The following is a 20,722-nucleotide window of genomic DNA, read 5'->3' as shown; positions in this document are numbered from 1 at the left end:
CAATAACCACCATCAGGCCGCCACACCCCGATAACCACCATCAGGCCGCCACTCATCGATAACCACCTCAGCCGCCACACCCCGATAACCACCATCAGGCCGCCACACCCCGATAACCACCATCAGGCCGCCACACCCCGATAACCACCATCAGGCCGCCACACCCCGATAACCACCATCAGGCCGCCACACCCCGATAACCACCATCAGGCCGCCACACCCCGATAACCACCATCAGGCCGCCACACCCCGATAACCACCATCAGGCCGCCACACCCCAATAACCACCATCAGGCCGCCACACCCCGATAACCACCATCAGGCCGCCACACCCCGATAACCACCATCAGCCGCCACACCCCATAACCACCATCAGGCCGCCACACCCCGATAACCACCATCAGGCCGCCACTCATCGATAACCACCATCAGGCCGCCACACCCCGATAACCACCATCAGGCCGCCACACCCCGATAACCACCATCAGGCCGCCACACCCCGATAACCACCATCAGGCCGCCACACCCCGATAACCACCATCAGGCCGCCACACCCCGATAACCACCATCAGGCCGCCACACCCCGATAACCACCATCAGGCCGCCACACCCCAATAACCACCATCAGGCCGCCACACCCCGATAACCACATCAGGCCGCCACTCATCGATAACCACCATCAGGCCGCCACACCCCGATAACCACCATCAGGCCGCCACACCCCGATAACCACCATCAGGCCGCCACACCCCGATAACCACCATCAGGCCGCCACACCCCGATAACCACCATCAGGCCGCCACACCCCGATAACCACCATCAGGCCGCCACACCCCAATAACCACCATCAGGCCGCCACACCCCGATAACCACCATCAGGCCGCCACTCATCGATAACCACCATCAGGCCGCCACACCCCGATAACCACCATCAGGCCGCCACACCCCGATAACCACCATCAGGCCGCCACACCCCGATAACCACCATCAGGCCGCCACACCCCGATAACCACCATCAGGCCGCCACACCCCGATAACCACCATCAGGCCGCCACACCCCGATAACCACCATCAGGCCGCCACACCCCGATAACCACCATCAGGCCGCCACACCCCAATAACCACCATCAGGCCGCCACACCCCGATAACCACCATCAGGCCGCCACTCATCGATAACCACCATCAGGCCGCCACACCCCGATAACCACCATCAGGCCGCCACACCCCGATAACCACCATCAGGCCGCCACACCCCGATAACCACCATCAGGCCGCCACACCCCGATAACCACCATCAGGCCGCCACACCCCGATAACCACCATCAGGCCGCCACACCCCAATAACCACCATCAGGCCGCCACACCCCGATAACCACCATCAGGCCGCCACTCATCGATAACCACCATCAGGCCGCCACACCCCGATAACCACCATCAGGCCGCCACACCCCGATAACCACCATCAGGCCGCCACACCCCGATAACCACCATCAGGCCGCCACACCCCGATAACCACCATCAGGCCGCCACACCCCGATAACCACCATCAGGCCGCCACACCCCAATAACCACCATCAGGCCGCCACACCCCGATAACCACCATCAGGCCGCCACTCATCGATAACCGCCATCACAAAGCAATGTCCCGATAACCGCATATCATTAGGCAACTTATAACCACCACCAGGCCGCAACATTCTGATAACCACCATCGAACAATAACGACCCAATAACTTCACATTCATTTTTAAAATTAAGATTTTTGAATTTTCGTTCCATTCGAAACTTGACTTTCCCTACTTTCACTTCCGTTGCAGACAAACATTTCCAGCTTATAATATAGATTAAAATTTACCTATTTACCTTACCAAATGTTTTTTTAAGAACAAAATATTTACCTGACGAATACATATAGATAACAAGGCAGCCCACACATAGGAAAATCGTTTCTAGAGTGGTTACCTTAAATGATACAAAAACGAAGCATAGAGACAAAGTTGTAATCCTAACGAGATAGAAAATAACTCCGATCAATATCCAGCTTCCCTTAATTTGGTCGCCACGATCCCACCATAGGAACAAAATGATACAACCAATTTGAATCATTGTCAATGGGAAGTCGGCAAGATAGTATGAGACTTGAACCTGTTGAAGGTTAACCCCTGAGGCAATTGTGCGTGTTAGTGTGTTGTCACAACGGTCTGTACTATGTAATAAACCCATTGTTGCTGAAAAGACGGACCACATTCTACAAAAAAATTAAGCTATAGCTTGGACCTTATTAACGATTTAACCGTTGTATGAAACACAATTACAGTAGTAGTTGCGTCGGTACGAAGAATGTGTTAAAGGTATCCGTCGTGTTTCCATATATAGCATTGAACTATTTAAAATATGAAAAATATCAGCTATAAACTGTGGGCTTAAAGTTTCTGAAAAAAAATTAACTTCAAAACATAAGTAGTCAAAACTTTTTATTGCGTGTATAGAATATTATAATTTTTTGTACGATTATTAACTAATATTTAGAGTGTCCGCCACCAGCTTCCAACATTTGTTCAATGCGTGAATTGAATGACTGTGCCAAATTTTCCAAAACGGTAACCGGAATGCTTTCCCACTCATGTTGAAATCTTCTGAATAGCTCAGCGGTTGTGGCTGGATATGGCGGTTTGTACGCAGAATCCTTAACAATGGACCATAAATTCTCCAGAGGATTCAAATCTGGTGAATTTCCGGGCCACACCCCTTTCCCCCACACTGTCAAAGGGAGCGCCTCCAAAACTTTGGTGGTCACTTTTGCAGTGTGTGCTGGTGCTCCATCTTGCTGAAAGGTGACCTTCTGTTGTTGGGGGAATAAAGTTGGGTCCTTCATGGATTTAATGTAAAGTGGGAGGATCTTGTCTTTGTAGTATGCAGCGTTTACGGTACCTCCACTTACCATATGCAGCTTTGTAACTCCTTGAGCACAGAAGCCGCCAGCTACCATAACTTTTAGACCAAGTTTTGGGGTCAATATTTTCGGGATTTTTTTCGGATCCGCTGTATAGTATCTTTGATTTTGTCTGTTACCAGTTGGTGACACCTCCAGCCAGGCTTCATCAGTGAAAAGAATGTGAGAGCGTTTTTGCTGCGCCCGTCTGTCGTCACCCAAATATCCCGTTCTCTTGACTGTTTCGCCGAATTTTAATCGGTCCTGAATATTTTTTTGAGTCAAAATCTGTTTCTTAGGTCTTTTGTAAGCCGTTTTGCCCCATTTTTGTTTTTTACGTAATTTCGAACCGCAGCACGACTTATTTTCTTCCCCTTCTTTTGATACCTCGCCGACTCGTTCAGCTTCTTTAGTGTTTTCCTCACAGATCCACCAATTTTCTCCTTCAAATTTCTTGTTATTTGCGATTTTGAAGTGGGGGAGAGTTCTGTGGGTCGGCCTGACCTTTTTTTGTCCACCACGGTACGGCGACCTTCCCACAGTTTGACCGTATTGTAAGCAACTCCTAGTTTCCTCGAAATTTGGGAGGCACCATATCCCTCGCTCAATAGAGTTTGAATCTGCACCCTTTTCTCTTGTCGACTCCTCATATTGTTGGACAACAAGGGGAGAAAAAGTTTGTTTACACGACTCAGCTGGTTTCCGAATAATATTGATTTTTATGAGGCGAGCTCACCTGATTTCACTCTTTTCAGAAACTTTAAGCCCACAGTTTATGACCTTCATGTCCGAATTCATTGTATTACTGTTTCCAATAATAAGCAAAAATTTCATACCGAGAATGGTAGTGTCACCAGCTGTCTATTGATATTATATTCGCCCCCAATCTGCCAGAATAATTGCTGTATGGCCTCATATAATACCTTTGCTAGGAAGGAGGAGTGTAAATAGTCTGTACAAAAATAAGTTCAAGCTTCATTAGCCCATTATTTGGTCGCCACGTTGAATATCTTATGTAATATATCTTCGCTATTTCGTCTCGACGGACCTGAACTATCCAATCGAACCGAAATTGTTGACATGTTTAACGTCTTCTCATCAGCATGGATATTCCAGGTAAGTCTTTCCAGAAAATGTTTTGTGAAATTTTCCGGTAATATTAGATAACCGCTAGTTCGGCCGTTTTCAATCGCTTGCAGCGCTTCAAATTCATTATTCATTGAGACCTGTCGCATTTTTTGTGTTAATAAATAAATTGATTTATATTGAGGGTAATATGGGATTTACCAAATTTAGTCCGAAGCTTTCTAGGATATTATAAAACTGACAAGCATAATCTCCTGTATTAGTATTGCTTGTATTAGATATTGGCTTGGTCTCACACTCGGTGTTAATTATTTTCCCTAGACTGATTCCAACTGGATCATTGCCGAGAATGTACAAAATCAGGCAAACGTTCATAAATAAGGAAACGGCTTGGATAGGAATTAATCTTCAAAACGGAATAAACCGGTGTACATACATACATACATATTAACATTCTTCATAATTTAGTATTTGTATGTATTTACATAGCTTACAGTGGATATCTTCTGTAGAGAATCAAATTCCGAATTGTGAGAGCATTTACTTGTGAGAAATAGTGTTTTATGGATTTCCAACGACTTGACGACCCGGATAGAAAACTGTCGGACACATCGGGTATACCATTCTGGATTTCAACCTGTTTGTTTTCTTTTATCGTATTAAATGACCCAATTTTCAGTTCTGTTCCTGAGTGATGCAATTTTGATGTTTCAAATTTGGAGACTGAAGATTTGTAGCTTATTTCACTGGCAAGCAGACAAGTTGGAAGTTTGCACAAATGAAGTACTACATCATCCAGAGTCTTGGTATGCAAGTTCGGATTTGTACCTAAACAGTGACTTAGATAATTACAAGTGATTGGTAATGAATTGGAATTGTTTTTTCAAAATTGAAATACCATATTTTTGTAGTAAGGCGTTAGGACAATCCTGAACCAGCATGGAGCCATCTCGAAGGTAACCAATCTGTAACGTGACTAGGCTTAAGTTTGACTAACCCTGAATTTCTGACCATAGAAGAAAAGCATCATTTAATTTGAAAGCATGAAGCAAACTATTTAAAGTTTACGATTATTCCATAACAGCTTTTGGCTCCGAAGGTCTGAAATATGTACATATTGCCAAAATACACAATAAATTACCTGTTCACATTGTTTAGTTTCTTGGACGTAATGTGTGCATGCATACATATACCTAACAGTGAGGAAAACAGTGGTTCCTTTGGATTCGACAAGGAGCCTCAAGTAGGCCCAAATCCTGAAATTGTGTAATTTTTATAACCTATCTAAAGTTTTTGTCGCCTCGATACTACCTTTCTCGTAAAAGTGGATCTATCCCGGTCGTTGGCTCATCCAACAGAAGAATTTCAGGGTCATGCAAGAGGGCCACGCAGAGTGAGACACGGCGTCTCTCTCCACCACTAAATATATAATTCATTATAGTTGACATTGGGTTAGCACCTTGGGTTAGGGCGATAAATTCCATAAAATCAATGTTAATTTTTTTCGTGGACCTGATTTGTTTCACAATTTTGTCCAAATTTGGCAGATCCATTACCGTGTTGAGGATTTTCACTTTGCTCAATATCTTATGCAAGGGCATGCATTGAAGACTACCGAAGTAGGCGAATGTTTCCATAATTGTGAGCGATTCGTAAAGGCATGTTTCCTATAAACATGTTTATATTTATTTACATATTTTTACATTTTTACGGGGCTACATAAATTTATTAATAGACAGGGCCCCGCAGCAATTATAGTTAAACTAAATGCTTGAATAGTAATAAGCAGACTTTACCTGTGGCATATAGCCAATTAGGCTGGCAAGCATTCTTCCCTTAAAATTGGACACGTTCTTCTCAAATGTTTCTATATTTCCGTCATCTAAGTTCTCAAGTCCCACGATACAGGAAAGCAAAGTCGTTTTCCTGCTTGCACAAAGTAATTAATATCATTTGTCAAATTTGCGACGATATTTTTTTCTTATTTTAACGAGATGAACAAATTTTGTGATACTTGAGAATTATGACGCATGCTTGTAGGCTACCTATACCATACATTCATACATGTGTACACTCACAAACGCTAATTATTTACTAGAAATTTTACACACAAAGTAAGTATTTTTATATGGACGTAATAACTGATTAAATATCAGCAAAGTTAATCTTTCTGTTTAATTACACAGAAAATTTCACCAGTTCAGCTATGCTTTTGTGCTTAATTTATGTCCTAAAATAAATCCGCGATCTTGTAAAAAGAAAAAAAATGTAGGAAACCTTACCCACATCCGCTCGGACCTAGAAGGGCATAACTGCGTATGTAAATATGTAAATAAAAGATAATTATGTAGTCCATAAATATCTATTAGTTTCACAGGTAAAAGTACAGTGATTCCCAATTTCTACATTTCTTATGTACATATGTAAATAAGTTGCATTTATGTATATCAAAAAAGTAAGTATAGTCACTTACATTGTTCCTTTTTCAACGGTAATGTTCACTCCTCGCAAAACCACTTTGTCAGCAAATACTTTCGTGGCCGAAACTATTTTCAATGCTTTAACCTTTGACATCTTAAAAATTTTGCTTGACAAGACACAAACGTTTTACCTATTGAAACTTGAAACATGAGAAGGAAAATGCACTCTTTAATTCTCGATACATACAAAATGCGTGCGTAGTGAATTTATTTATTTTTATGTAACTTAAGGTAAACAAGTCTTTAGGTACTTGTACTTAAGCGAATACATATATGCATGAAGGAAGTGCTTGATTTATTCTCCGCATAATTCCATTCCGATAAGGAAACAACAATGTATTGTTGCATCTGATAACACTTTCTTATAAATATACATACATTCTCGTAAATATATATGCCACAAAGTAAACCAGGAATGGGTGTGATAAGTCCTTGGAATGATGGGATTATCTCTCGAATATCAGGTACCTTGTGCATACATGTATGTTCATGCACATACATAATTTACATGCAGGACATTATGTACAATATTATGACTGGGTAATAAAATTAATTGATTCACAATTGCATACTTTTCCCTGTGCTGAAAATATCATACGAACTTAAAAATTCAGGAAAAATAATGCACACAAAAGTAAACAAATTGGTGTATCTATGTACATATGTGGACTTGTGTACACTGTCGTATAAATTTGTTTAAAACAAGGTAATAAAAAATTCTGATTTCTGACCTCATTACACATTTCTCTGTGAGCATACTTATGTATGCACATGTATATGTTTTATTCATTGTAGTATAGATTATATTCGCAGAGATGTATGTATGTGTACAATTATTACTTTTTTAGAAAAGTCTAAACGCCCAGCGCATTTACACATTTTATAAATACATATGTACAACATCCATCAATTAGCCGAATCATAATCCATCGATTTTATATTTATGGACACGTGCAGTTTGATCCCAGTTTTGCATCTCATCCTATTAAATACATCAATATTTCACTCGAAATCTAATTAAGAAAACATTTTAGTGTCACTTATGATGAATACCACGTCAAGTGTTTCACAAAACCGTTTTCCATATTTCGCATGGGAATGTGAGACAGAGTGAGAAAAGTGGTTCGCGGTGGGTATCCATCATCATTTCGAGTCAGGGTCGTATGAAATCCATTTCTCTTCGTCTCACTTTTTCCATGCAAACTTTTCATCCAACCAGGCGCCTCATTTTATTATATATGTAACCCGAAATTACCGTTCAGTGTCTAGTATACACCATACCTCCTATTATCGTCATCATAAATTCAAGAGTTTTATATTTGGGGCGATTTGGATAAACTAAATTTGCTTATCTGAAAAATTGATAAGTCTGGAGATAAGCCCTATAGCGTTAATTTTTCAGTGAATATCACCATCATAAATTCAGAAAAGCTTAAGTTTTAAATTTGGGGCGATATGGATAAACTAAGTTTGCTTATCTGAAAAATTGATAACTTAATTGATAAGCCTCAAAGCATTAATTTTTGAGCGAATATCACCATCATAAATTCAGAAAAGCTTAAGTTTTAAATTTGGGGCGATTTAGATAAACTAAGTTTGCTTATCTGAAAAATTGATAAGTCTGTAGGTAAGCCCTATAGCGTTAATTTTTGAGTGAATATCACCATTATAAATTCAGAAAAGCTTAATTTTAACAATTAGATCGATTTGAGGCTACTTTAATAACTTTATTCTTTATCATTATTTTTATGGGTAGTATTTCACAAGCAGCCATACTATGTATGTATGTATGTTACGGCTCTTGCAAAATAAGCCCCTCCCTCAGAAACTTTGACCCCAAATTTCTCGTGGTACCATCGATTCCCTTCGGGCAACAAAAGCTGAAAATGTAGCTCTTCCCAAGGAGAAAAATCTGGCATCGGGTTGTCCGAAGTAAATGGGTGGTACCATGCGTTTTTTAAGGATTTCTGTGTACGTAAAAAAACCGCCAATTTTCGAATTTTGAAACTCTTGATGCATTAAAATGTTCGTATTTCAAGGGGAAGTCAAATTGCAAATGCAAGTATAGGTCTAACTCTTATTCTACACGATGTACATTGACTTTCTCATTTTTCCGAACTTTGTTCCTTTATTTTTATAGGGGGTGTGGTTGCACAGAATTCAAAAAATGTTGTGGTACATTTGTCTTTGTACCCACAATTGCATTTACAATTAATTTTATTTGATTCAATGAAATCGATGCGAAAAGCTATGGAACGTATCCGTCATTTTATCTCTTATATCTATTTAAGCATTAATCATTTTGCCCCAAAATGCGTCTCAAGTTGTTATTCTGCTTCCTCCTTACGTGAGGGGACAATGACTTCTGTATCTACTGATGTAGTGTGTCGTTGGCCGGATAAGTGTGACGCACAAATTGAGTTGGTTGACTTGTTGTCTTTATTTGCTTTATCTTAATATCGGTGAGATAAATATTTATTTATTTTGTGAAACGTACGAATAGATAACTATGTAAATACTTCACCTCCGATGCGACAAATATGAATAACTTCCATACATCAGTTCCACTATTGGCATTCTGAGACGACCAGTTGGTTCGGGGAAATATTAATTTACTCGTCCATAATTTCGAATAAAACTTTAAACATTTTTACAACAAAATGGGACAAGGTAATAAAATAAATCATTTAGTTCTTGTGAATGTATAATTGTACTTCTATTCATAGCAATGAGACCCTTCTCCTTATTGTAAAATTTATAAATTTCTGTAAATACATATTTCTAAAGGAAATTATCATCCGACCATGGTTTGAATTTTTTAAAAAAGAACATTTTCTTTCATTCCAAGCTTATCGTGGGCAGGTTCCCCTTTTAAGAATCAAACCATAGCTGGCAAAATATGTGCAATTCTTTTCAGTATTTTTAGTGCTACAAATTTATTTGTTCCAGGTGCATCCGCATTTCCCGGTCTGGAATCTGCGCTTGGTTACACGTTTCGAGACAAAAACTTGCTCCTGGAAGCCCTCTCTCATGACAGTTTGCGGGTCAATGATCGTGCCATGCGAGACTACCAACGTTTCGAACACTTGGGGGACGCCGTGATTGCCTTCGTGATTACGAACTACTTGTTCCGCAAGTATCCCAATTACGACGAAGGACAACTCAGTTCACGTCGTGGCTCGCTGGTTGGTCAAAATTACCAGAAAGGAATCGCACAACGGCTTGAGCTGGACAAATTTGTCAAAATGAGTCAGGGTGTCAGAGGGTTTCAGAGATTCGACAAATTCTTGGAAGCCTTGATTGGTGCAGTTTTTATGGATGCTGGTGGTGAAGAAAGAGGATATCCGGTTGCTAAGCGAGTCATTTACAAGCTTTGGGGGCTTCAAGAGTAACAAGGAGAAGGAATTATTACTACAATGAATTTAAATTATTTGAACTACTAAATAATCTGTAACGATTAAAAATAAAAATGTTCCATTGGGTAGTTTGACCAAATGTTAGTACTGTTCAATTCCTAAGGCATACATGTTAATGTAAACCATAGATCGCAATAAGTTATGGTCCATTAGACTAAAATGGTCCATTATGGACCACGGACCATCAAAATTGATCCATCTATGGGCTATAGGTCATGGTCCAAATTGATGTAAACACCTCTGGTATAGCTTTCCGGCGTCCGAGTCCTAATTTTTGCTGCGGATGAGACGAAGCTGAACCAAAATTAAACTGTCTAAGCTGAATAAACAATATGGATTATTGCAAAGTCTGGGATCATATTTTCACACCAGCAAAAGGGTGATATTTGCCATAATTTCCTGCTTGGGAACACCTATTAAACACTATAGTCCGGCCTTTCCTCAAACTATTTGAGGTAGATACACATGAATATGTATGTACATAAGTTTTATTTTCAGAAACGAATAAAATCACCACATGTTATTATTCATAACATCTAATAAGGGAGCGTCCATAAATCACGTGATCGATTAGAGGGGGGGAGGGGGTCTGAAATTTGTCACGAATTATCACGGGGGGGGGGGGGGTAGATGGTCAGATGTCACGTGACATGAGTAAAGTTTTTTGCCAATAAATGTCATGAGAGTTTATATCGTGCGTGTGGTATGATACCACACGCACGTTATATAAATTTGATTTTCATTTTGCATATTTATAAACTTGCTTCGACCTAAATTCTTATGTCTGACTGGCGTATTAAATAATTATTTACACATGTGTGTAATGTAGCTCTAATTTGATTAATGATTTAAAAAATATTGTTATTCCGGACATGATTTAATTTGAGCATCATCTCGTGTCACGTGACCGGTGGGGGGGGGGGTAGCGAAATTATCACCACCGGTCACCAAGGGGGGGAGGGGGTCAAAACTGTCCAAAAATCGATCACGTGATTTATGGACGCTCCCTAAACGCTTTCCGGTAAAAGTTGTAGCCTATACATAATCTCACTTTCATACATATTAGTAAATCACAACTTTTTGTTTCTCCTTTCCACCACAAACGACACCATGGTGCTAATTCCCGTGATAATTATTGGGACGCAGATACCTCCGAAAAACACGGTGGGATGCGTTATTCCCCACCCTCTCGTAATCACACTACGCAGAACGCGGATCGTCACGGTGAACGGAAGGCAGTGGCAAAATGGTCGGTACCACCACACGACAGATTCGATAGGCCAGATCGTATCTAAAGGACAGTTAGAAATATTGAAAACATTAAGGTCTTGGTTCAGAATCCTCCGTGGTAACACCATGCCATTTTTATACAACTTTGTCACAGGTTTGCATAGGATGGGTTGTGTGTAAAAAATTTGAATCCAGTGGATTAATTAGCAAAACTATTCGTGCATATATGGGATATCTTAATTTTTAAATGCAACCAAGACCTGAATCTAGACGAGGGGATCATTTGGATAATTTATCAGTTTGACGGAAAGTGTATATATGTAGCCTATATTTATTGGCGACACCGGTTTTACCGTATACCGTAAAAACTCAATTAGTAGCCCTGCTCAAATAGTAGCCTTATTCGAATTATAGACGTTCGTCAATTTCCAATGTACATACATACAACCAGACATCTCCTAGCCAGCCCATTTAATTAATTAAATTACGATGCCATTTAATCTCAGTTATACAAAATCGAATTGGACACGAAATTCGGCTCATCGGAGAAATTATTAAAATTAAGAGCAGGTCTAACCTATAGAATTGTCATCTAATACGAATGTTAGGGATAATTTGGTGCTGTTATTAAAATTTAATTTGCGTTTGATTCTGGAAATAAAATTACAATAGCTGTTTGCTAATAGTAGCCGTGTATCTTTTCATAATTTTATAAATAGTGACCGTGCCCAAATAGTAGCCTTGCTCAAATAGTAGCCGGGTCCCAGCCACCGATTTTTTAAATAGTAGCACCCGGCTACTATTTGAGTTTTTACGGTATTGTGTTTCTTCAATAATCCCCTGGACGTTCATAAATTAGCAGAAATAGTTGGTGCACTAACAAACTTATTTGTCCAGCTTCTGCCAAAAACCGAATCTAATTTCTCTCACTAGTTTTCTCATAAAAGTTGATCTTAGTAAAAATAAGCATGTCCTGGTAAACCCAAAATTACACGAGACGGGTGAGGTTTAGGGCCAACAAGTTTATTTTATAATTTTCTCGAATAATTTTCTCAGTTTACCTGAGGGTAAAAAAATTTTCATGCAACCCATCCTATGCAAAGCTGGGGCAAAGTTGGATAAAAGTGACCTAGTGTTACCACGGGGGATTCTGAACCAAGCCCTTAATTAGGTAAATAAGTAGATTAGAAAAATGGAAAAATTAAATTAAAATCAAACAGAAAATTGTCTTTTTTGCGATATGATGCGTTACTTCTGGAAGCGAGTATTATTTCCATGAATTGAAAAAATGTAGATGTAAATTTTACTCTTAGAAATTCTCTTACCTTAAGGGTACCGGAATTAAGACTTAACCATATCGGTAGCAAATTTCTACAGACCAGTGAAATTTAAGGCCAAAAAATAAACACCTGCGTGACTAACCGTGTATTAAGAATGAAAAATAATACAAAATGGGCCGTCCATAAATTAGGTAACGCAAGCGGGGGAAGGGGGGTCCAAGGCTTCAAATATATCGTGCCCATGTTACACATGTTAAACGGGGGGCTTAGAAAATCGGGATTTTTGCTTTACGTAATTTATGGACCGCCCTAAATCACAAACTTTCCAACGAACGAAGCTTGTCGATAGATAAGCAACAATACGTTTGAATATATGCATATCTACCTGAGGCGTATACGTAAACCATAATTATTGAAATCGTTAAAAGCGTCATGTCCTTCACATTCATATTGAACGTTCCCACCACGAAATACAGCGAGAGAATGGCCATCCTGGCGAGATAGAAGATAACCCCGATCAAGATCCAGCTTCCTTGGACTTGTTCGCCTCGATCCCACCAGAAAATTAGTAAGATCAGTCCACCTTGAAAGAAGGACAAAGGGATGTCCGAAAAATAGTAGGACAGCTGAAGTTGGCCAAAGTCCACACCCGTGGCCATCGTTCGAGCAAAGGTGTTGTCACAACGATCAATTACGTGAAAGAAACCAAACGTTGTTGAAAAGAAGGTCCACAATCTGTAATGATGATTTATAATTTATAATTTATCCTTAGCTGAATTCTAGCGACTTTATGATAAAAATGTTAACAAACTTACAGAAGAAGTTCGGCCGAAACAATGAACGAGTTCCAGGTGTGAAATAAGCTTCCATAGATTGGACTGAACTGTACAAAAATTCGAAGATTACTAGAATTAATCAGTTAATTTACGATATATGTACCTATCAGTAAATATTTAAATGCGTGGGTAGGGGGCGTCCATAAATTATGTTGCGCAAAAATCTCTATTTTCTAGGCGCCCTCCGTCCCTTCCCCAATAATATAGGCACGATATCATTGGAGCTATGAACCCCCACTTCCGTCTCACGCTTTGCATAATTTATGGACGATCCCTATCGCGAGAGGAGGGAGGGGTATCTAAGGCTCTAATAACATCGTACATTTGCTAAAGGGGGAAGCGGGTGTGTAGAAAATCGAGATTTTTTCATTACGTAATTTATGGACGGCCCATAGGCAATAGACCAACATACCTGTAACGGCAGTGTGACCGTCCGTTCGTCCACGTCATAATCGTTTGCGCTTGATAGTAGGAATTTCTGAACGGATTCATATAACGATTTGGTAATAAAGTACGTGTTCATATATTCTGTAACGAAGATTAAGACTTTTACCATTCACGTTTGGTATTTCGTAACATATCGGCATAATGCATATGCTGGGTGGTTAAAATGTCTCGCAACAATTTGAAATTTTTCAAAAGGAAAAATTCGTAAATTTCCATTAGTTCCCGAAATTTCGTCTTTGAAATTCAACGTTTTAAGAATTTTATCATCAGTATTCCACCCGTTTTGATAATAATTAATAAAAATCTCAATCCCAAATCCTTATAACTAATGGAGATTTAGGGGCTTTTCCCTCAGAGAAATTTTTCATTGTAGCGAGATCTTTTTAAACCACCCTTTATAAAGGTTTCCACGAACCGGAATTGTCTAATCTGATGGAAATAGTGGACCCGTTTAAAGTTTCTTCATCAGCGTAAATTCTCCAGACAAATCGTTTTCTCATATTTTCCGTAAAATTTTCTGGGAATTTTAAGTAACCCATTAGGTCACCAGCTTTAATAGCTTGCTCGACATCTAACTCGGTAGTTAAGGGCACCTACATAAATATGGATATTTTGATAATTAAATGTTTTTTTTTCAGAAAATGCAAATTAGTAAAGTTACCCAGTTAACTCCCAGTTTTTCGATAATGTCCAATAATCGACAGGGGTAATCTATTTCTGTTTGCCTTCGTACTGAAGAGATTGAATGGTCCAGCTTTGTGTCACATAGGGTCTCTAGTTGTCCATTGTCAATGATTGCCCCCAAGTTGAGACCCTGTGGATCATATCCGATACCGTGCAAGCTAAGAAATGTGTTCATTAACAACATAACGAGCTGGAGGAGTGGCAATCTTAGAATCCGGTAAGAAAAATTATTTAGACACATTGCCATATAATAATTTGAAAATAAACATTTACAATTTTCGTATATAATTCGAGTTCAAATTTTGAAGATTAAACAGGCCACACTTGTAAAAATAATCTTACCCTTTGGAAAAGTAAATGCACTCTAAATTGCATATTACAGTTAAATTTCTTGAATAACAGCAAAGTTAACTCTGGATTTAATATAGTTTAAATATGTAAGTCTAGTACTCAGGAAGAATTTTTCCCTCAGAAAGCCGGGTTTTATGCTTTGTGTTAAATTACTCATTCACTGGAATTACTCTAATTTCACAAAACTTTAAAAATTTGAAAACTGTATCAAATGGGAGTGTTGATTCAAATCAATTTCAAAACGTTACTTTCCCCATTTGCTAAACTTTTTCACGTATTAAGTACTAAGCTTCAACATAAATCGTATTTATGTTTTAAGAGGGTAGCATTATTTTTTATTAAGTGTACCCCATCAAAATACTTAATATTTTCAGTACAAGATACAACTTATGATATAGATCGGGTGTAAATAATTGAATTTCGGACGGTAAGTGCCTTAAGTTGAGAACAGTAAGTTTTCATAGTCCTGGATATTAATTTAGGATCTGGCTTGTTTGGTTTACTCAATGTGTTAAACAACTCATCATTGATATTCCCAAACGATAAAAATTTCACGCTTTCGTCGAAAGCACGTTCCATTTTAACTTTCGAGGATTTTAGGGAAGTTGCAAATTGTGCCTGGAGGGATGTTTAGGGTTGCCGTTTTTATCCGAGATTATCCTATCCGATCGGATAGGATCGGATAATGTCGGATAGGATAAGGAAAAACGTGACTCGGATATCCGTCGGATAGGATAATTTTTTCAAATTATCCGACTCGGATTATCCGATGGTGTCTATCGGATATCCGACGGATGTCGGATATTTTATATTTAATCCGTTGTTTCTCTCTGGGGCATTATTTCACATTGTCTTTCTTTTTTCGCTTTCTCTCCTTCATGTCCATGCTGGCGCGAAATTTAGTTTTGGAACCTCCATTGTTTTCTGTCATCTTCTCTACACGTAGTTAAACCACGTCCATCAAAATGGACGTCGCTGAGGAAGAAATTGAAGTTGTTGACAATGAAGGCGCTTGTAATCAAGGGAACAGTAGTGAGGTGCAGGTTGACTTATCAAAAAGCTGGGTTTGGGCCCATTTTGAGGATAAGTCTACCAAGGACAAAAATGGGGAAATATTTATAGCAAAGAAGTGTCGTTATTGCAGTGCAAAGTAAGTATTTCACATTTTTATTCTTTTTAAATTTGTGAATTGCATTCGTAGTTAAATAATATACTAATTTTACAAGGTATGACTTGAGGAAAGCAATGGGAAGTACAAAAAATTTAAGTGGTCATCTTCAAAATAAGCACAAAGAGTTTTGCGAAACTGAAAAAAAGTCCAGTCAAGAGCTAATTCCTAAGTGTAACTTGGATCGTTACCTCATCAGCAGCCAGGTAAATAATTATATTTTTGGTGCTCCAGTTTATACATTTTAATTATAATTTTTAGCAATATCTACCACGAATATTTAACCCAAAAAAGTTTGCACAAATTTTCAGATTAGCAATGAAAAATTTCTCGACTTCCTGGTTAAGTGGATAGTAAGCTCAGACCAGCCATTCCTAGAGGTTGAATCGCCGGAATTCCGAGCAATGATTTCTTTGATCAACCCTAACGTTAAGGTGCCGGGTCGTACAAAATTAACAGAGGCTATAAGAACTAAATTTTACGACTTACAAATGAGATTGAGATCAGCATTAGAAGTTAGTAATCGTGTTCCGTATAACTATATCTGATTTGTTAGAACTTTAAATTTATATTTTCTTTCTAGAAACTGACATCAAAAATTTCGGTCACAGTCGACGTCTGGACATCTTCGAATATGGAAGCATTCGTTGGAATTACAGGCCACTTTATTGACAACTCGTGGAACTTGAGAAATATACTTTTGGATTTTTTCAAAATTGAGGGACCCCATACCGGTGTAAATTTAGTGACGCTATACTCCAGAGCTTTCAAAAACTAGGAATACAGCAGAAGGTAAAATCTATTGAGTTTATCAAAGAGGATTAACCATGATAAAATTGATGTAATTCACACCGACAGATTTTGAACATCGTGACTGATAACGCTACGAATAATGATACAATGTGCCAAGCATTTCAATCAAAGCTTCCAAACTTCACTCCGGAGCACACCAGAATTAGATATATTGCCCACATCATGCATTTAGCTGTGACTGATTTTTTAGCCGAACTTGGCACTCCACCGTTCGACTCGGAGGAGGAATGTGAAATCTCTAAAATTGATTTGAAAAATTCAGTTTGTAAGGTAAAGTCTAAAGTTCAAGTTAATATTTATTTACAAAAAGTATTGATCTAACTATTTGTATTCATAGCTTCGAAAACTGATTGTCAAAATTCGAGCGTCACCTCAACGACGAGAGAAATTTATCAAGGCTTGCGATGCAGCAAATATAAAACCCGTACAATTAATTTTGGACGTCAAAACCCGTTGGAACTCGACATATGAAATGATAAAAAGAGCTATTGGCCTAAAAGAGGTAGTAATCCTATATTCTTAAAGCCCACAAGTCGCTGGTCGGTGGCTTAGGAGTAGAAGGTCACTACTTGTCGGGCCCCGATTTCGATCTCCTTTGGATATGTTGTAGTACTACATGAGTGTAGAAAAAGTGAAGGAGGGTTAGACTCCATGAGCCCATTTACGCCCGCCACACCCCCTCAAAGGCGCCCAAACCCCCAGAGTTGCCGCACTAAAATCATCCCCAAAAATCGAGTTTTGGTCAGATTTTCAAAAAATTACATTTTTGTGATCCCAGATAGTTGCTCTATCATATCCAATAGCAAACTCAACTTTTTTGAAATTTCGAATTTTTTCAATACCTACCCTTGGTCAGAAAATCTTCGAAAATATTGAAAATTTCAAAAAAGTTGAGTTTGCTATTGGATATGATAGAGCAACTATCTGGGATCACAAAAATGTAATTTTTTTGAAAATGTGACCAAAACTCGATTTTTGGCGATGATCTTAGTGCGGCAACTCTGGGGGTTTGGGCGCCTTTGAGGGGGTGTGGCGGGCGTAAATGGGCTCATGGAGTCTAACCCTCCTTCACTTTTTCTACACTCATGTAGTACTACAACATATCCAAAGGAGATCGAAATCGGGGCCCGACAAGTAGTGACCTTCTAGTCCTTAGTTGAGAAGTTAGCATCCCCGTTTCTCTCTTTACTCTGCAGAGACAACCGGGGAGGCCAACTTCACAAATATTTTCATTCTCTACTGACTGGCCTTTTTTGCACGTCGACTGACCGACGTCTACACTAGCAAACCCAATAAATATTGAGTCCAAAAGGGGCCGCCCTTAAATTGCGTAAGTGAAAAATCGCGATTTTCTCAACCCCTCCCACTTTAAAATATGTAATATATACACGATATCACTGGGGTTCTCGCGTTACGTAATACGCAAAATTAATTACGCAAAATTACACATGAACTCGGTAATATAGATCGTTAATTTAAAGCTTTAAATTCTGTTTTCCAGACTATTAATATGATTAGCTTTGCTGAGCGGGATTTACGTGAATTTTCAACATCGGATAGAGATTGGAACACACTGCAATCCATTTGTGAATTTCTACAGGTAAAATTCATGAAACTCCATGAAATTCCATGAAACTTTTTGACGGTCACTAGGTTGAAACCAATTAAACAAAATCAATTATTTGCTTTGTGATAATATAATTCTAGATTTATGATCATGCGACCTCTTTCCTCTGTCAGGAAAAGTACCCCACCATCCAGCACTCGATTCCCATCTACAATTATTTGATAGACAAAGGAAGAAATTTTGTTAAGAATTCACAAGATGATGATCTAAAACGTGCCGCACAAGTAGCCCTGGAGAAGATAACCAAATATTACGATCTTACTGGATCTCCTCTTAACCGTACATACGCAACCGCAATATTGCTGGTCGCAATATTGCTACCGCAATATCGCAATATCCCAACATTGAAGATGGCCTTCTTCAAAGATTTAGGATGGACTTCAGGCTCTTGCAACAAAGTCAAGAATTGCGTAAAGGATTTGTACACAGATATCTACCAAACATCTGAAAACCTTCCAGAAGAGAACGATGACGCGGATGATGGGAATATTAACCCTTTACTTAGTCACCTTTACAAGAAACGAAAGATTGAAGACAGAACCGACATCAACAAATATTTGGCAGAAAAAGTGCTTCCATATGATCCGAAAATAGTTTGCGATCGAATTCAATTTTGGAAGGTAAATTTTGAAAGTCATCGTCGCCAGGAACTATTCTTACGACATTAACACATTATTCTTATTTTATTTAGACACGTCAGTCCGATTATCCCTTCCTTTGCAAGATGGCTCGAGATTATTTGCCAGTTCCTGCGACAAGTTCTCCAGCCGAAAGAGCTTTCTCCAAGGCAAAAAATCTTACAACCCCATGTCGAAACAGATTAATGGCTGATACAATCCAATTTTGCATGTGTTTAAAAGATTGGTTTAAATTAGAAGATTCTTTATTGGCATAAAAAGTGAAGTTTTAGTTTAAATAAAGCGAATTTATTTGAATCTCTAATGAAAATTGTGATTAATTTAATTATCCTATCCTATCCGATCGGATATCCGAATTATCCGTCGGATAGGATAATCATTTGATGGTTATCCGAGTGGTATTTTTATCCGATCGGATAAGGATAATTTTTATCCTATCCTATCCTATCCGATCGGATGGCAACCCTAGGGATGTTGGCAGGCAACGTGGAGTTTTGCATAAATTAAGAAATACAGAGATTCGCATTTCTATTTGATAACGAATTTGTCGTTGAATAACCCCGGAACGGTATGTCGCAGCGGGTCAAAATTTTGAACAGAGGATCATGTTATCCTCAGATGGATGTGTGCAAAAATTCAACTCTCTACTTTGAAAAATGTCTCCCCCACAGCCCCCAGAAGTCGAGACAGTCATTTCAACTCTTTTCAAACTCCGGCTAAAAAATTCGGTCTCCGCAGAAATTTTTTTCTTTTCACGTATCCGGCCCCAAATAAGCCCATTTGACTTACATCGGGGGATTGTACAGGTATTTCACTATTAGATGTGATTTTTATCTCCAATATAGCTTCAAGGTCATTTGCATAATCTTGGATCAACTTTGCGGTCTGGGAAGACGCTCCGTCATGATGAAAAATCACCTTAATTATTTTTTTGCCGTACAGTTTGGGAAAATGGTATTCTAAAAGTGGTTTCAATACACGGTCCACATAATACTTCGAAGATTCCTTCACTTTTTGGGGGACTTTTATAAGTGGGAGGACACCACGACCCGACATTGCACCCACGACCATAAACTTGTTACAAAAGTTCTCCTCACGGGAAAGCACTAACTTGCGTGAATTGTTTTCGGCATTTGTCGTATAGTAAGCTCTTTGAACCCAATTAGTAACTTATAGAGAAAATAGTGCTTCGTCAAATGTCAACAAAAACTCATTCTTATTCCTTAACAGAAAATTTGAATAAATTTTTTTGCAAACACGGACGCGATTTTTTTCCTGTTTCTCGGTCAGCTTATGCACACGAGTTTTCCGACGAAGTCGTTTCTTCAAAATCTTAATTTCTCTTTTCACTCAAGGCTTAGACACCCCAACCTTACGGGAAATTTACTTTTGGGTCGGTGGATTGTCTTTTGAGGTCACAAGGTCAATTTTTCTAAGTACGGTCGGAATTAACACTTTTCTTTGCTTTCTTCTAGGGGTGGTGGTTGCCATTTACTCAAAATTTCTCACTTTTCACCTATATTTTCCAATACCTTATTGATTCAAGATTTCGAAAATGTATTCCCTTCACTTTCAAGATGTTTAATTATTTTGGTGTATGAGCATTTAAGTTTGGAAAGACTTTTTATGACTGTCTGGACTTCTGGGGGCTGTGGGGGAGGCAGTTTTGAAAGTAGAGAGTTGAATTTTTGCACACACCCATCTGAGGATAACATGCTCGTCTGTTCAAAATT

The 20,722-nt window shown here is 38.9% G+C and overlaps 3 protein-coding genes across 7 annotated transcripts; 1 reads left to right on the top strand and 2 right to left on the bottom strand.

Annotated features, from left to right (window-relative positions):
- Positions 1-2,462: 2,462 nt before the first annotated feature.
- On the bottom strand, positions 2,463-6,672 carry LOC118433503 (ABC transporter G family member 23-like). 5 transcript variants are annotated; one of them, XM_035845477.1, is made up of 14 exons: positions 6,493-6,672; positions 6,302-6,331; positions 5,816-5,945; positions 5,331-5,686; positions 5,161-5,275; positions 4,918-4,984; positions 4,514-4,847; positions 4,221-4,425; positions 3,982-4,159; positions 3,770-3,885; positions 3,670-3,713; positions 3,272-3,578; positions 3,074-3,197; positions 2,463-2,992 (listed from the first exon to the last, which is right to left on the bottom strand). In XM_035845477.1, the coding sequence occupies exons 1-14, from the start codon at positions 6,591-6,593 to the stop codon at positions 2,520-2,522; spliced, it is 2,580 nt and encodes an 859-aa protein (XP_035701370.1). In that variant the 5' UTR covers positions 6,594-6,672; the 3' UTR covers positions 2,463-2,519. The 5 variants fall into 5 exon arrangements, with proteins under 5 accessions (XP_035701370.1, XP_035701372.1, XP_035701368.1 ...); XM_035845479.1 differs by having other exon boundaries at positions 2,463-3,197; positions 5,331-5,438; positions 5,532-5,686; XM_035845475.1 differs by having other exon boundaries at positions 2,463-3,197.
- A 2,346-nt stretch (positions 6,673-9,018) lies between these two features.
- On the top strand, positions 9,019-9,994 carry LOC110862382 (ribonuclease 3). The gene is made up of 2 exons (XM_022111585.2): positions 9,019-9,169; positions 9,449-9,994. The coding sequence occupies exons 1-2, from the start codon at positions 9,160-9,162 to the stop codon at positions 9,889-9,891; spliced, it is 453 nt and encodes a 150-aa protein (XP_021967277.1). The 5' UTR covers positions 9,019-9,159; the 3' UTR covers positions 9,892-9,994.
- A 991-nt stretch (positions 9,995-10,985) lies between these two features.
- Positions 10,986-14,567, bottom strand: LOC110862362. The gene is made up of 6 exons (XM_022111558.1): positions 14,370-14,567; positions 14,124-14,301; positions 13,674-13,789; positions 13,241-13,308; positions 12,811-13,160; positions 10,986-11,206 (listed from the first exon to the last, which is right to left on the bottom strand). Exons 1-6 carry the CDS (start codon positions 14,565-14,567, stop codon positions 10,986-10,988), a joined length of 1,131 nt encoding a protein of 376 aa, XP_021967250.1.
- Positions 14,568-20,722: the final 6,155 nt, after the last annotated feature.

The sequence above is a fragment of the Folsomia candida genome, unplaced genomic scaffold (genome assembly GCF_002217175.1).
Source record: "Folsomia candida strain VU population unplaced genomic scaffold, ASM221717v1 Fcan01_Sc055, whole genome shotgun sequence".
Lineage (NCBI taxonomy): Eukaryota > Metazoa > Arthropoda > Collembola > Entomobryomorpha > Isotomidae > Folsomia > Folsomia candida.
This window is presented reverse-complemented; position numbering and strand designations above follow the sequence as displayed.

Bases quoted from the DNA above. Each gene is read 5' to 3' on its own strand.
- LOC118433503 (XM_035845475.1), bottom strand. From the start codon at position 6,593: ATGTCAAAGGTTAAAGCATTGAAAATAGTTTCGGCCACGAAAGTATTT. The intron at 3,886-3,981 runs GTCCGTCGAGAC...ATTTTTGTACAG, and splicing joins GGTTCGATTGGATAGTTCAG to ACTATTTACACTCCTCCTTC. The intron at 3,198-3,271 runs GTAAAAAACAAA...AAAAATATTCAG, and splicing joins GTGCTGCGGTTCGAAATTAC to GACCGATTAAAATTCGGCGA.
- LOC110862362 (XM_022111558.1), bottom strand. From the start codon at position 14,567: ATGAACACATTTCTTAGCTTGCACGGTATCGGATATGATCCACAGGGT. The intron at 13,790-14,123 runs GTTCGTGGAAAC...TCTTCGTTACAG, and splicing joins CATCAGATTAGACAATTCCG to AATATATGAACACGTACTTT. The intron at 13,309-13,673 runs GTATGTTGGTCT...ATTTTTGTACAG, and splicing joins CGGTCACACTGCCGTTACAG to TTCAGTCCAATCTATGGAAG.